At 53.7% G+C, this 14990-nt stretch overlaps 1 protein-coding gene across 1 annotated transcript; it reads left to right on the top strand.

The window, feature by feature from the left end:
- Positions 1-10631, top strand: LOC131590903 (keratin, type II cytoskeletal cochleal). Its single transcript, XM_058861299.1, has 9 exons — positions 1-750; positions 1424-1632; positions 4270-4330; positions 4936-5031; positions 5714-5878; positions 6329-6454; positions 7815-8035; positions 8541-8575; positions 9448-10631. The coding sequence occupies exons 1-9, from the start codon at positions 364-366 to the stop codon at positions 9633-9635; spliced, it is 1488 nt and encodes a 495-aa protein (XP_058717282.1). The 5' UTR covers positions 1-363; the 3' UTR covers positions 9636-10631.
- Positions 10632-14990: the final 4359 nt, after the last annotated feature.

Here is a 14990-nt window from a genome sequence, read left to right as displayed (position 1 = left end):
TATTCCCCGTGTTCCCCCCTGCTCATTGCAACAGCCGTCTGGGCACGGGGAATCCGCAGGAAACGGGGACCAGAGCTCGGCGTTCACCCCGCAGGTGGCCGGGGAGCAGAGCGGGGACACGGCGCCAGGTGTGTCCTGTCCCTTCCCTGCGGCCCTTCCCTTCTCCCGCTGGAGGGTGGGAATGCAGCCAGGCACACCCAGCTCCGAGCAGTAAAATGATCCCTGCTGTGCCCTTGGGCCAAGCCCAGCTTTTCTAACGGATAAAAGGGGAGGCAGCGGGAGAGCTCTCACTCCCCTGGGCTCCAGCGCAAACCTCCCTGAGCTTTGCAAGAGCGAGCCGCCCGGAGCGACCCTTGGAGCAGCATGTCCCGTTCTGTGACCTTCAGCTCCCGCTCGGCCGCCGGGCCAGCCCTGAGCCAGGTGCGGGTCAGCTCCGTGTCCTCCAGCCGCAGCTCCGGGCTCGGCCGCGCCGGCGGCTTCGGCAGCGCCAGCCTCTACAACCTGGGCTCGGCCAGCAAGAGGATCAGCCTGGGAGGGGGCAGCTCCTTCAGCGTCCGCTCGGGCTACGGCTATGGAGGAGCGGGCTTCGGGGGCAGCCTCAGCCCCGGCGGCATCCAGGAGGTCACCGTCAACCAGAGCCTCCTGACGCCCCTCAACCTGGAGATCGACCCCAGCATCCAGAGGGTCCGCAAGGAAGAGAAAGAGCAGATCAAGACCCTGAACAACAAATTCGCCTCTTTCATTGACAAGGTGAGGACTCGGGCTAGCTCAGAGCTCTGGGGGTGCTGAACAGTAGCTGGGTGGGATGTGGTGGGATTAGGCCCACTACAATCAAATAATTCTTTTTATTCGATGTATTAAAGCCCTGCTGGCATTGCCCACAGAGCAAGAATTTGCCTTGCTGGGGCTGCCTTTGCGGCCCTGATTTACCTGGGATTGCCCAAATGGGTGCACAGCCAGCACCCCCACCTTAACACCAAATCTGGGGAGGGAGAGGCTTCTGGAGGGAGTTGTCCCAGGAAAGCAGATAGAACCAGAGCCTGCTCCGCGTGTTTATGCTGCCCTGCCCAGTTTGGCTCTCTTGCACTAATTGACCTTGTGTAAATCCCACTCTGGCATCCCCAAAATGTGAGGAATCCAGCCCTGGAGTTGGAGCAGTTGGAGGGTTTGAGGTCTGGGACCTGTTTCTGTCAAGTGTCAGCCCAGCAGAACCTGCTTTCTTTAATTCATCCAAAGCCTCAAAGTCACAAACCAGGTCCCAGAGCAGCCACCCTCCTTAGCTTGGTTTCCATGACCCTTCTCTGGTCCTTCCCATGAACACCTAAATTCCTGGTGACCACCTGCAGCCCAGTTTTTCCATTCCCAGCAGTGTAAACTCCCCCTCTCTCCCACCACCCCAAATTACCCCTGCGCTCTCTCCCAGGTGCGGTTCCTGGAGCAGCAGAACAAAATGTTGGAGACCAAGTGGAGCCTCCTCCAGGAGCAGAAGACAACACGAAGCAACATCGCTCCCATGTTTGAGTCCTACATTAGCAACCTGCGGCGGCAGCTGGACGGGCTCCTGGCGGATAAAGGGCGCCTCGAGGGAGAGCTCAAGAACATGCAGGACCTTGTGGAGGACTTCAAGACCAAGTGAAGTATCAGTGTCCTCCTATTGGGGTGGTGGAGCTGCCAGCTGGGCCAGTGGCTGGGCACAGATGTCCCTGGCTCCCCTGCCAGGGAGGGAGATGTTTTCTGGCCAGGAATGAGGTGTTTAGTCCAGGGAAGCTGCCTGGATTCTTGTTGTTTGTTATTTCTGTCATCTTGTTCCTGCATGGGCCAGTGCCTCCATCCTCTTGGCTTTGCTTTGGGGCCTCCTCAGGGTTGGAAGTGGCATTTTGGGGCTTACTCAGGGTTGAAGGTGACATTCTGGGGCCTCCCTGAGGTTTGAGTGGTGCTTTGGGGCCTCCTCAGGGTTGGAAGTGGCATTTTGGGGCTTACTCAGGGTTGAAGGTGACATTCTGGGGCCTCCCTGAGGTTTGAGTGGTGCTTTGGGGCCTCCTCAGGGTCAGAAGTGGCTCTTTGGGGTTGCCGGAGCCCCAAGAGTTCCGCAGGAGCTCCCGGCTCATTCTCTGGGTGGGGAATGGAGCAGCTGCTCTGCAATTCTTCAGTGACTTTTCAGTGTCACCTGGGAGGGGCCTCAGAAGAAAGGTGGCCTTTGTCCCAGCCCAGCCTGGCCCAGCCCGGCTGGGAAATGCCTCTGAGAAGGGAAGGGAAGAATAGGACGGAGCTGGCAAACTGGATCAGGCAGGAACTGCAAACAAACAGATCTGATAATCCCCAGGGTGTGTTTAGCAAGAGTCAATACCCAGAGATTCCCAAAGAGCTGCTTGAGAATGATGCTTCCCTCAGCCCTGCCTGGTTATTTTGTCTCCGTTATTTCATCCACAGTTGGCCTTGGAATCTCTGCAAGGAGCTGGTTTGCAGCCAGAGGGGTTAAAACCCAAAGTTTAGTTACATTTCCCATGGATTCAGTTCATGGACTCGTGGATTTATTCCTTTAGCCTACAGATCTGTGGAAAGCCAAACCCTCTATGTGCTAACAAAAGGGAAGCAGGAATTAGCAGCTGAGAGAGTGAGGATGCAGTAACTAGAATGCAGAACCTGCTGTTCCCCATTTATATGGAGAAAATCTCATTTATAGATGGAAAACTTAAATCATGATGTTCTCTGGGGGTGCCTGTGGCCTCTTTTCCATGGGTCTGGTTTCCACAGGAATTCCCAGGGGATTTTAGAGGAGGAAAGCCTCCATGGATGAGACCCAGCCTCTCACCCAGGAATTGCAGTGGGAGAGGATATGGATCCAGCTGGGATCATGCTGCCCACGGGGCTCAGTTCCAAGTGGTGAGAGTGTCCTGGACTTCCAGAGGGGTGTTGGGACAATATTGGACAATTCAGGAAGAAATTCCTCTCTGTGAGTGTGGGAAAATCTTGGAATGGATTTCCCAGGGAAGCTGCATCTCCCCTATCCCTGGAAGGCCGGGTTGGATGGGGCTTGGAGCAACCTGGAATAGCAGAGGGTGTCCCTGCCCATGGCAGGGGTGCAAATGGGATGGACTTTATGGTCCCTCCAAACTCTAATCATTCCAAGATTCTATGTTTTACCATTTCATTGACCAGCTTGATGATCCATTCCAGAAGAACTCAGTGTTTTTACCTCTCTGCTGATCCGTTGTGTGCGGAGGTGGCACCTCTGTGTCATTTCCTGGGATTTATTCCTCTGGAATAGCACTGGCAGCTCACTGACCTCCAAAGGGGCAATGTCCATTGATCCCAGAGTGGATGGGCACAATTCCAGGTGGGAGCAGGAGGGAGGGGCAGGGAGGCTGGGAAGGTGAATCATCTCCTGCTTTGGAAGGCAAATTCCAGCTCTGGCCATGCAGGGCCCATGTAAATAAAGAGCGTTAACCTGGCAACAGCAATTCCCAAACAGCCAAAGTGCTTTCTGCTCTGTTCCTTGGATGGCTTTGAGGATTCCCAGATCCCCAGAGCAGGTTGGGGCTGGATGTTTGGGCAGGTTGGGAGTGCACAGACAGGTCCAGGTGGGCTCCAAGGTCCAGGTTTGCAAATCAATGGTGGTCCTGTAAAAATGCATGGAGAGGGATTTTTGTCTGCTGGAGAACTTTAGGTGAACCCCTGGGGATTTTCGGGTGAGCCCCTCATCTGAGGGTGAATCCTTAAATAAGAGGAGTCACCAAGATTGGAATTTGGTGAGGCTTTGGAGGAGAATGAGGGTAATTAACTACCTTTGGCTCCTCCCAGAACAGTTCCATGTGTTCAACACCTGCAAAATGTTCCCAACAGTCTGGAATACGGAAGTGCAGAGTGGAAGCAGCTCTGCCAGGTCCCATCAGCCTAGAGGAGTTTGTGGAATCTGTTTGTGTCTCTGTCTGATCTGTTTTGCTATGCTTTGTATTTGCTCCCTGAAGGGTTGGTGACAAAGTGGGGGCGCAGCTTCAGCCCTCCCCAAAGGAGGAACAGGAGCAGGAATCTTCTGAAGCACAGAGAATTTAAAGGTTATGGGAAAGCAGGGTGGGGATGCTTTCCAGGTGATGGTTGTGGTGTGGAGCAGCTCTCACAGAGCAGATCTGTGGCACTGCACTTGGGGAATTGCTGAGCTGGCTCCCAAGAAATGGAGGGATAGAGAAGAGAACGGGGATAACCTTTCACTGGGATGTTTTTCCTTTTATCCAGGCTCTAACTTCACAGAAATCCCCTTTTTTTTGGCAGATATGAAGATGAGATCAACAAGCGCACAGCGGCTGAAAATGAGTTTGTGGTGCTCAAGAAGGTGAGTCCTCAAATGGGTTGGATGGGAAGGGACCTTAAAGTCCATCCCATTCCCATCCCTGCATGGGTCCCCTTCTGTGGGTCCAGGGTGCTCCAAGCCCCATCCAGCTTTGGACACTTCCAGGCGTGGGGCAGCCACGGCTCTTCCCTGGGATGGATCATCAATGTTTGCAGCCCTTCCCCCCCGTTTGCTCCAACTCACAGTTTACTCTTTGCCCTACTCACAGTTTCCTTGAGCTCTGTTGAAGATGTGAGGGGCAGAATTCCATCCCATACCTGCCAAAGGCAGCTCAGGGGAGGCCCTGAGGTCCCCACACATGCAGGGAAGAGGTGTTGGGTCCCAGGGGTATCAGAGATGCTGCCAGATCTTCCTTTGGGATCTTTCCTGAGGTCTCCTTGTCCAGCCTGACACTGAACTTGCAAACAGGGATCCAGGGGATCCCCAGGATCCTCAGGATCTGCACTCCAGCAGCATTCAATGCCCTGTGGTGCCACTGGGACACCTGGAGCTGGTTTGGGAAACTCTCCTTTGGAAGCCACCAGGGGATGGGTGGGCTCAGACATCAAAGCTCCACAATCTCAGTGGGTTATTCCTCATTTTTCCAGGATGTGGATGCTGCCTACATGAACAAAGTGGAGCTGGAGGCCAAGGTGGATGCTCTGACAGATGAGATCAACTTCCTGAGGGCTTTCCATGAGGCGGTGAGGACCCTTCTGCTTCTTCAGAGGGGGAGAACAGGGAATGCTGGCTGGGAAAATGAATGTGGGGAAGGTGATGGATTCATGGAGTCTTTCCTTCCATAAGCAAAACTATGCCTGCATATGAAGTGATTCCTCTGAATTCCCATGGATTGTCACACAGATTTCTCCCTGTCTGGGATATGGAATGGATGGATTTCAGACATAACAGGACAGACATTGTATTTGCTGTGTGTATGAAAACAAGGAAAATGAGTTGTTTGTAGGGATTTAGTGCTGGAGAGGTGGTGCTGTGTGACAGGAATGAAGGAAAGCTGCTTAATCCAGGCTCCTTCCTCCTCCCCACTGTTTGCAAGATCAGGGATTGCCTGAGCTGGACACATGTCCTTGGGAGAGGTGCTGGAATTTGCCCCTCCAGGTTCTGCAACCAACTGGGTTATTGTTGAAGGAGTGGGATAACAGTGGGATAAGCAGCTCTGCTGCCAAAGTAGGGATAAACAGCTCCAGCTCTGCTGTTGGTTGTTGCTCTGAGTTTTGCAAGGTTGGTTCCCTCCTAATTAATGATTATTTTGATGGAATTCTTACCTGCTTCCCTTTCCCTTCTCTCCTTGGATTCTCTCTTTAATTGGCTTCTGAGGGAAGGGCACCGAAACCTCGCTGATTAATGGGCTTGGTTTTCCTGCAGGAGCTTAACGAGCTGCAGGCCCAGATCTCCGACACCTCAGTGGTGCTGTCCATGGACAACAGCCGGAACCTGGACCTGGACAGCATCATCGCTGAGGTGAAGGCCCAGTATGAGGAGATCGCCAACCGGAGCCGCGCCGAGGCCGAGTCCTGGTACCAGAGCAAGGTGAGCTTTGGGAGGGGAGAAGGATCCAGGGAGACCTTGGAGCCCCTTCCAGTACCTGGAGAGGGCCTGAAACACAGGGATAGGTTTCCCACTGCAAAAGGGTGAGAATAGATGGGATTTTGGGAAGGAATTCATACCTGTGGGGGTGGGGAAAGCCTGGAATGGATTTCCCAGAGGAGCTGTGGCTGCCCCATCCCTGGAAGTGTCAAAGGCCAGGTTAGACAGGGCTTGGAGCAGCCTGGGATAGTGGAAGTTGTCCCTGCCCATGGCAGGGGTGACAGTGAATGGGCTTTAATGTTCCTTCCAAGCCAAACCATTCCACAATTCCATGATCTCCAACTCTGTCAACACCTGTATCCCCTGTACCATGGGGGGAGGCAGGGGTGCTCTATCCCACTCATTCCCTGCCATCCTCATCCCATCACTTTGTGTCCCACTGCTCTGTCCCAGTATGAGGCGCTGCAGGTGACAGCTGGGAAACACGGGGACGACCTGAAGAACACCAAGAACGAGATCACGGAGATCAACAGGGTCATCCAGAGGATCCAGGGGGAGATTGAGAATGCCAAGGCCCAGGTGAGGAACTGCCCTTCTCCTGTCCTTCTCCAGCCTCAGAGCTGGGATCTGGTACTGATCCCTCTGGGGACCAGGGACACCATCTGAGGAGGTGGCTGGAGCTGTGTCTGGAGAGGGGCAGGTTGGATATTGGGAAAAGCTTCTACCCTCAGAGGGTGTCGGGCACTGAACAGGGAATAGTCACAGCCTCAAGGCTGCTGGAGCTCCAGGAGCCTTTGGGCAATGTTCTCAGGTGTTGTATTTCAGGGTTAGTTGGATTTTTAGGGTTGTCATGGGCCAAGCCATGATGGTCTTTGTGGGTCCCTTCCAACTCCAGACATTCTGTGATGTTAGAGATGTTTCAGGGGCCTGGATGTCACACAACACCTTGAACTTCGTGATTTCAGAGATCTTTTCCAGCCTTCACAATTCTGTGGTCTGTAAGAACCATTCCAGGGTGGCTGCACTGCTCACCCTGTAGGATTTCAGTTCTGCTGGGGGAGGGGGAGTGTTGGGAGCAGGGTGATCCTGCCAGGACAGTTGATTTGGGAGAGGACGAGTGGAAATCATCCCTGGAACACAGTGGGCCCCCCATGCAGTCCTCTTACCCCCCAGTTCCTGGGATCATTGTCCACTCCCTTTCCCAGTAGGTAACACCATATTTGGGCACACACACAGAGATTTGGGGAGCTCTGTTTGCTTTCACTGGGGTTTTATCACTTTATCAAGGCCATGGCTTAGGCCTGGCCTGGAGCTCCCAATGCTTCAGATAAACCTGGTGATTCATCCCGGATTATTTGGTTTCAGGGCAGGGAGGCTCTGGCACCAGCCAAGAGCTGCCCTGGTGGGGCTCCCTTGGACAATGGATGGGAGCACAAAGCCTCTTGGGAGCCCTTCCTGCCAAACACGAGGGTTTGGGAGCTGTGGGGGCACAGCTGGGGGTTCTCTGGGGCGCCACAGGGCTGGTCTTGGGGTGGATCTGGGTGTTTGGTAGCTCCAGGTGTGCTCCAGTCCACACCCACCCACATCTCAGCCAGAGACTGGCCAGCTCTGAAAAATCTCTGGGGAAATTGGCAGAGAAAACCTGAGCTTTCCTGAACCCCAAGGGATCTGTGGGATGTGGGGCACTGGGAAGCTGAGGATCACTTGAAAAAAGTGTAGCCAGTGGAGAGGAACTTGGATCCTTCTTGGATCACCTTGGAAAGTGATGAGTTTCCATCTCCATCCAATGCCCAGAAAACAAGGTAGGAATGAAGTCCCAGGGATCCAGCTGAGCTCCAGATCCATGAAGGGGCACTGGGAAGCAGATGCAGAGGTTTTGGGCACAGGATCCTCCTCCAGGGATCAGGAGTCCCCTGATGTGGCCGCTCTGTCCCCACAGCGAGCAAAGCTGGAGGCGGCCGTGGCCGAGGCTGAAGAACGTGGGGAGTTGGCCCTCAAGGATGCCAGGGCCAAGCTGGAGGAGCTGGAGGCTGCTCTGCAGAAAGCCAAGGCTGACATGGCTCGGCAGCTCCGGGAGTACCAGGAGCTCATGAACGTCAAGCTGGCCCTGGACATTGAGATCGCGACCTACAGGAAGCTGCTGGAGGGCGAGGAGAGCAGGTGAGGACACGTGGTGGGATTGGTGAGCAAAGATTCCCTGTGTTTCCTCTGGGAAGGATCCAGCCCTTTGCTCCATTTGCCTGGGGACACCATGAGAACCCAGTGCCCATTTCCACAAGGAAATGCAGACAAGGAAACCTTTGAAAAACTGAGTTCTGATCCTGGAAAATGCTTTGGCTGAAGAGCCAAGCTAGCAGATTCTGGGGAAAAAAAACCCAGGGAAAATAAGTGAAGAAGTAAAAAATTGGTTTCCATCGTGTTTGATGCTGTGACAGAACATTTCCAAGAGGAAATCCCTGTGGAATTAGGACAGAACCTCTGTGCTCTGTTCTCCCCCACCATGGCAATAACAGAGCTGTTAAATGCAGGGCTGGGATAAAGCCCTGGAGGGTCCAGGGATCTTCCTACAGCTGGAGTAGTAACTCCCTGCCTCTGTCCTCCTCGACCCCCAAGACCAAGGAGAGCTGAGTCTAATCCCTCCCCTTCCCTTTGTCTTTTCCAACAGGTTGGCTGGGGATGGAGTTGGCAACGTCAACATCTGTGAGTGGATTTTGTTGTTTGTAGTGGTTCCGCCTCATTCTAAAACCATGGAAGAGGGGGCTCAGAGTGTCCCAGTTTACCCAGTTCAGCCCCACCCCGAGGCTGGGGGTGGTGCTGGAGCTCCATCCTGGGCTCAGCTCCAACTCATCCAGATGAAACTGGACTTGGGGCAGCATTGATCTTCCTTTCCTCCCATTTTTGTATGGGTAGAAAAGCACTAATGGGAAATGTATTCCCTGGGTTGGGAATTAGTGCACAGCTGATGGCAGAGGGTGTTTTTCCAGCTTGGGAAGTGTTGGATCCTCACCTGGCCTGGATCTTGGGCAGGAGCTGCTCTCTCAGGGATGCTCCAAACCAGCAGCTCTGACTTTCAGCCACTTAATTCCTGCTGGGAATTGGGGAACCACATTCCCACAGCTTTGGGGCACCAGGAGATGAGCTGAGTGTGTTTGTGAAATGGGATTCTCCATGGATTTTCTAGGGGTTCTCCATGAGTTCTCGAACCTAAGGGGATCTTGAGCCAGGTTGGGTGATGGAGTGACAAGACAAGAAGGAAGGACTATAGACTGAAAAAGGGGAGGTTTAGATGGCATATTGGGAAGAAATTCTTCCCTGTGAGGATGGGGAAGCCCTGGAATAGATTTCCAAGAAGATGCCCAGTCCCTGGAATTGCCCAAGGCCAGGTTGGATGTGGCTTGGAGCAGCCTGGGATAGTGGGAGGTGTCCCTGCCCATGGCAGGGGTGTTACTGAGTGGGCATTAGTGTTCTCCCACCCAAATGATTCCATGATCCCATGGGAGACTTTCCTGATGGTGCCCAGCTGGGTGCAGGTTCCAGGTGCTCACGTTCACTTTGCTCCTCTCCTGTCCCAGCCGTGGTCAGCTCCAGCGGCGGGAGCGGATATTCCACCTCCAGCGGATTCCTGGGAGGAGGGATCGGAGGAGGCCTCAGCCTGGGATCAGGAATGGGCAGTGGAGCACTCGGGTTCTCCTCTGGAGGCTCCTCCAAGTCCTACACCATCACCACCACCTCGTCCAGCCGGAGAAGCGTCAGGAAGTAACTCCAAGGACGGAGCTTGGCATTCCCAGCACCTGAGAGGAGAAAACCATGGAAAGAAAAGTCTTGGTGCCTTTTGCAGGATGAATTGGCTGTAAAACTCCTGCAGTGCTGAGGCCCTGCCCCTGCCCTGCCTGGGCTTGATCTTGCACTCTTGGATTTGAACCATTCCTCTGGGAGCAGGATCAAGCCTGTGGGGTGAAATTTTTCCCAGGATGCAGGTGGGGTATCACTGCTGTTACCCTTGTGCTTGGTACCTCCTGCTCTGGACTGGATTTCACCCTAGGAAAGGTAAATCCCATGTTTCTGCTCTCCTTCTGCAAAAGACCAGAAGATTCTCTCCCTCTTAACAGGATTGGGAAGACTCTAATCCCTCAGGCTCCTCAGCCCCTGCCAAGGGCTCACCCTGGGTTGGGTTTTTTAAATATCCTAGGAAGAAAACAGGTTTGGGTCTCACCTTATTTTCTTTTTGAAATGGGCTCAGGGTTGGGATTTAACATTCTCCTGTGACTGAAGCTGTTTCTGACCAAAGGCAGCTCTGGCAGATTGATTTCAGGCTCCATGTGGCAAAAAACTTCTCAAGAACCTCCCACATCCTTTCCCTCTCTTTAAATAAAGCCCAAAGCTTGAGGGATCTAAAACTGCTTTAAATGCCATGTGTGCCACTGAACTGGGAGATAAATTCTCTATTTTTGGGTGTCTATCTCTGTTTACCACTCCCTATTTAAGGGTATTTAGTGATACTTGGAGTCTCCTGCAGCAAGGGTGCAGTTGATGCCCCATTCCAAAAACTCCTTGTTCCTGCCATAATGGGTCTTCAACATGCCAGGGAAATTGTTGTTACTGGAGTAGGAAGAGTTTTTAGGGAACTAGCTCCAAGGACCTGCTCCCAGTTTTTGTGTTGATGCTCAGCCCTGTCCAGGCATTGTGGTTTGGGTTGGATTTTGATGCTTTTTATGTTTCTCATGAGTCCTTTAATAAAGTTTCCCTTTTAGCTGCATGTCCAGTCTCAGCCAAGTTCTTTCTGCTGCCCTAGGTGCTCAGGAGCTCTGGAAAATATCCAGGAATCACCTTTCTGCCATGTCTGCAGCCTGCCCCAGCTCTGTCACCTGGGGCAGGGCCATGGGCCAGGGAAGGGTTTGGGGTTTGCTGCCTGCACAGCTTATTCCTGGCTGGATTTTGCCTGCCTGGAGTTTGGGCAGAAGGATGGGGGGGAGTTTGTTCAGAGTCATGGTTTGAGCTCAGGACTGAAACAGAATCTGGTTTTCATGGGAGGGAGGAGTGGGATTTTAGCCCTTGCTCCTGGATTCCCTGGAAAAAAACCCAGCAAAAATCCTGGAAAATACCCTTATGTGTCCCAGTGAACACATTGTGAAACGTGGAGAGGTTTGCTTCCCGCTTTGCCATGATCCACCCTCCCTGTCCCAGCCCCGGCTCCCTCGTGGGAAGGAAGCTGGAAGATGGGGTCTGGGTGACCTGGAGCAAGAGCACAATTCCTGCTGCTTGTGGAGCCCTGGAGGGAGCTGGGCCCATCCCAGGGTGGGTTGTCTCTCACAGCCCTGGGGAGACAAACTCTGGCTGGAGCCACAGCTCTGTGGAGCTGGGGCCAGAGGCTTTGGGGTCACTTGAGGATGCCGATTCCTCTGGGATGGGGAGTGAATCCTTGGCAGATTCTTAACTGCCTCTTACCCAGCACCCCCACAGTCCAACAGCTGGAGCTGTTCTGAGCCAGTCTGGGGAGAGGGTGCCACCATTTGTCATCCTTTGGGTGGCTTTGGGATACTTGGGCAGGAATTATGTGGTTTTGGGGTACTTGCAGAGGAATTGTGAATCTCACTCTGCATTACCAGGGATTTCCAAGTGCTCCATTGCTGCTCCTTGAATTTTTGGGCTCCAGGACCTGGGAAGGGCAGTTAGTCTGAGTGGCTGCAGGTGACACCCCTGAAGGACGGGGCCATCCCGAGGGACCTGGACGAGCTGGAGCAGCGTCCTGTGGGAATCTCCTGAGGTTTAACAAAGCCAAGGGCAGGTGCTGCCCCTGGGTCAGGGCAAGCCCAGGGATGGATCCAGGGGGATGAGCAGATGGAGCAGCCCTGGGAGAAGGACCTGGGGGTGCTGGGGGGGTGAGAGCTGGACCTGCCCCAGCCCAGAGACCCCCGAGCTGGGCTGAGCCCCCAGCCTGGGCAGAGGGGAGGGGGGTTCTGCCCCTCTGCCCTGCTCAGGTGAGACCCCACCTGCAGAGCTTCTCCAGCCCTGGGGACCCACACAGGGAGGACCTGGAGCTGCTGGAGCCAGTCCAGAGGAGGCCACGGAGCTGCTCCAAGGGCTGGAGCCCCTCTGGAGCCAGGCTGGGAGAGCTGGGGATGCTCACCTCACTCCAGGGAGAGCTCAGAGCCCCTTCCAGGGGGAGAGGAACTTGGAACAAGGGATGGAGGGACAGGCCACAGGGAATGGCTTCCCAGTGCCAGAGAGCAGGGTTAGATAGGATATTGGGAACCCTGCTCCAAGGTTGACTTATGGAATTGTTAAAGTTTAAGATCATAATGTCTTGGTTGAGAATTTCATCTGATGTTTCAAAAAAATGAAATGGCCTACAAGCAGTAGGGCCTGGGCTCAGCTCCCCTGAGCAGGGGGGAGAGGGGTGGGAGAGAGGGAAATTTCCATCCTGGGAAGACTCCCATCTGGGAAGCCTCATTGGCTTGATGAGGTTATAAAGGGCAGCACCACAGGGAGAGAACCTTTTCCAGCCTCTTGCTGGAGATGGTGGGATTTGTGCTCTTCTTGTCTTCCTGGGAAAATGTGAATGGGGATGGCATGGGATGGCATGGGATGGCAGTTTGGGATGTCTTTCCTAGGGGATCAATGAGTTGAGCAGGACCTAGTCAGGTCCTGGGAGAAGGAGCTGCCTCCCCTCCTTCCTACCTCATTTTAATCCTTGCACTTGTGGGAATGGAAAGACCAGGGAACTACAACAAAGGATCTGGGTTTAATGGGAGTGATGATGGATTCTACTCTTTCTTTCTCCTGGATTCCCCAGAAAAAATAGCAAAAATCTCGAGCATGGAAATGACCCTTTTTTGTTTCCTTGCAATGGGAAATGTGGGGCTTTTTTTCCAGCACTGCCATGATCCACAGGTCTTCCAGGACACCCTTCCTGTGGGAGCTCCTGCTGCTCAGATTCCACTGCTCCAACCCCAGCCCTGCTGGTCCAATGGGAATTTCTGGGTGCTGATCCTGGGGCACTTCCAAATCCAAGCTTTGGGATGTAGGCGAGACCTCACTGGGAGTGGAAAGTGGCTGCAAAAGGCAGAGAAAAAGAATCCAGCTTAGGAAATTGCCTGGAGAAGATGCAGATGTTGGTAGGTTTTGATTTTACAATTTACAGGTTTTGATGGGAAGGCACCTCCCCCACAGAGTCTGTGGAGAGTGGGAAATGGGTCAGATGTTATTTGTCTGTCAGTAAATTCCAACCCCTTTGGCCTCCAGTGCAAGCCTGATCCTGTATCCTACTGTTGGGACAGTGGGATTGGCTCCTGGCATGGGTTTGCAGCTCTGTTGGGCTGGATGAGATGAGCTGACCTGTACAGGACTGCCTGGTAGGTTCACAGCTCTGGGATAACTTTTTCCAGGAGTTTTCCCTCCCAGGATATGGAAATGAAGTAGTTGAGGAGTCCTGGAGTCCCATTCCCCTCCTACTCCCCTTACCCTCTAGCAGCTCCCTGAATTGACAATGTCCATATTCAGGACCAGCTTGAGGTTCCTCAGCTCCTGGAACTCAGGGAGTTGCAGGGCCAGGTCAGCCTCAGTTTTTGTCAGCCTCAGTTTTTTCCAGCATCATTTCCAGCTCGGAGAGTTTGTTCTTTGCATCCATGACAGTGGCCCCAAGCTCGGCACTCTGCAAGGAATAGGATATAGCAGGGAGTGGGACACAGCCAGGGATGGCAGGAGTGGGGCTGTCACAGTCCTGGGTACAGCAGTAGCTCCTGAAGAGCCTTTACAAGTTGCTCCAGGACCAGGTGAAGTGGCTGTGGAATTCTCAGGAGCAGCAAATCTGCCTTCCCTGCAGAAATTCCCACACACAGCTGTGCTCACCTGGCCCATTGTGTTCCCAACTTCTCACTTGGTCCTTGGTGTTCCCAGTTTCTCACCTGGCCCTTGGCAATCCTGGTTCTCTCTCCAGTCTCTGGACCATCTGTGCCAGCTCAGCTGTCCTGGGTTTCACCTCTCTCAGGCTCTCTGTGTTGCTGCCTGCAGCGAGTCTCAGCTCCTCCAATTAAAATCACAGCCGTGGAATGGTTTGTGTTGGAAGCTCATCCCATTCCACCCCTGCCATGGGCAGGGACACTGCCCACTATCCCAGGCTGCTCCAATCCCTGTCCAGCCTGGCCTTGGACACTTGGAGGGATGGGGCAGCCCCAGCTTCTCTGGGAAATCCATTCTAGGGCCTCCCCACCCTCACAGGAAGGAATTTCTTCCGAATATCCCATCTAAATCTTCCTTCCCTCTGCTTACAGCTGTTCTTTGTCCTATAGACAACTCAAAAGGTATCGCTGCATATCCCAAAACACATCTCCAGTTAAACCAGAGCAGATCAGGGTTTGATGGGTGTCTCTGTGAGGGTTGAAGTTGGCCTGAAGAGAGGTGGGCCCCACCCCACACTTTCCAGGTGTTCTCACCTTGTTTTCCTGCCAGGCCTGGGCTCATGCCCAGTTCCTGCAGGCAATGTCCCTGTGCCGAGCCCTGGCGTCCTTGATGGTTCCATCCAGATGCAGATCTTGGCTGTTGCCCCTCTGCAGAACCACAGAAGTGTCTGGGATCTGGGCCTGCAGCCAGTGGTGGGGACATGGGCTGTGCCTGCTGTGCACCCAGCCCAGCCCAAACTGGTGCCACCCCCACCATCCTGTTTGGTCCCCCTTTGGGGTGACCCTTTCACACTGAATCACCAGTGAGCCCTGGGCCATAGCGTGAGCCCATGCTTCCCCAGGACAACCAGCTTCTAAATCCAGCTGGGAAATGGGAATTACTGCTGGAACCCTGGGGAAGCCTCTCACCTCTTTGCAGAACATTCTCAGGAATTCACCCTGTTCTTTCAGCCTTCCCACCTTGCCTTCCAGCTTGGCTTTGTCCAAGAGATCTCTCACAGTGTTCTGGAGAGCACTGGGGGATGGAAAGAGGAATTTTTTGAGGGAGAGCACACTCAAGGCTGCCCTCAGGGTCAGTGCTGTGACCCTGCTCCAGCTTCTGGAATTTGGGGTCTGATTGGAGTTTGAGTCAAACCCAGCTTCTGCTTGTACTTGTTTCCTGTGCTGCCTTGGGGAAAGAAGTCACCACAACCACCCAAAAACCTGAATGAGGAGGG

Source organism: Poecile atricapillus, chromosome 35 (assembly GCF_030490865.1).
Source record: "Poecile atricapillus isolate bPoeAtr1 chromosome 35, bPoeAtr1.hap1, whole genome shotgun sequence".
Classification (NCBI taxonomy): Eukaryota; Metazoa; Chordata; class Aves; order Passeriformes; family Paridae; genus Poecile; species Poecile atricapillus.
Note: the sequence above shows the minus strand (reverse complement) of the source record. Positions and strands in the feature narration are given on the sequence as shown.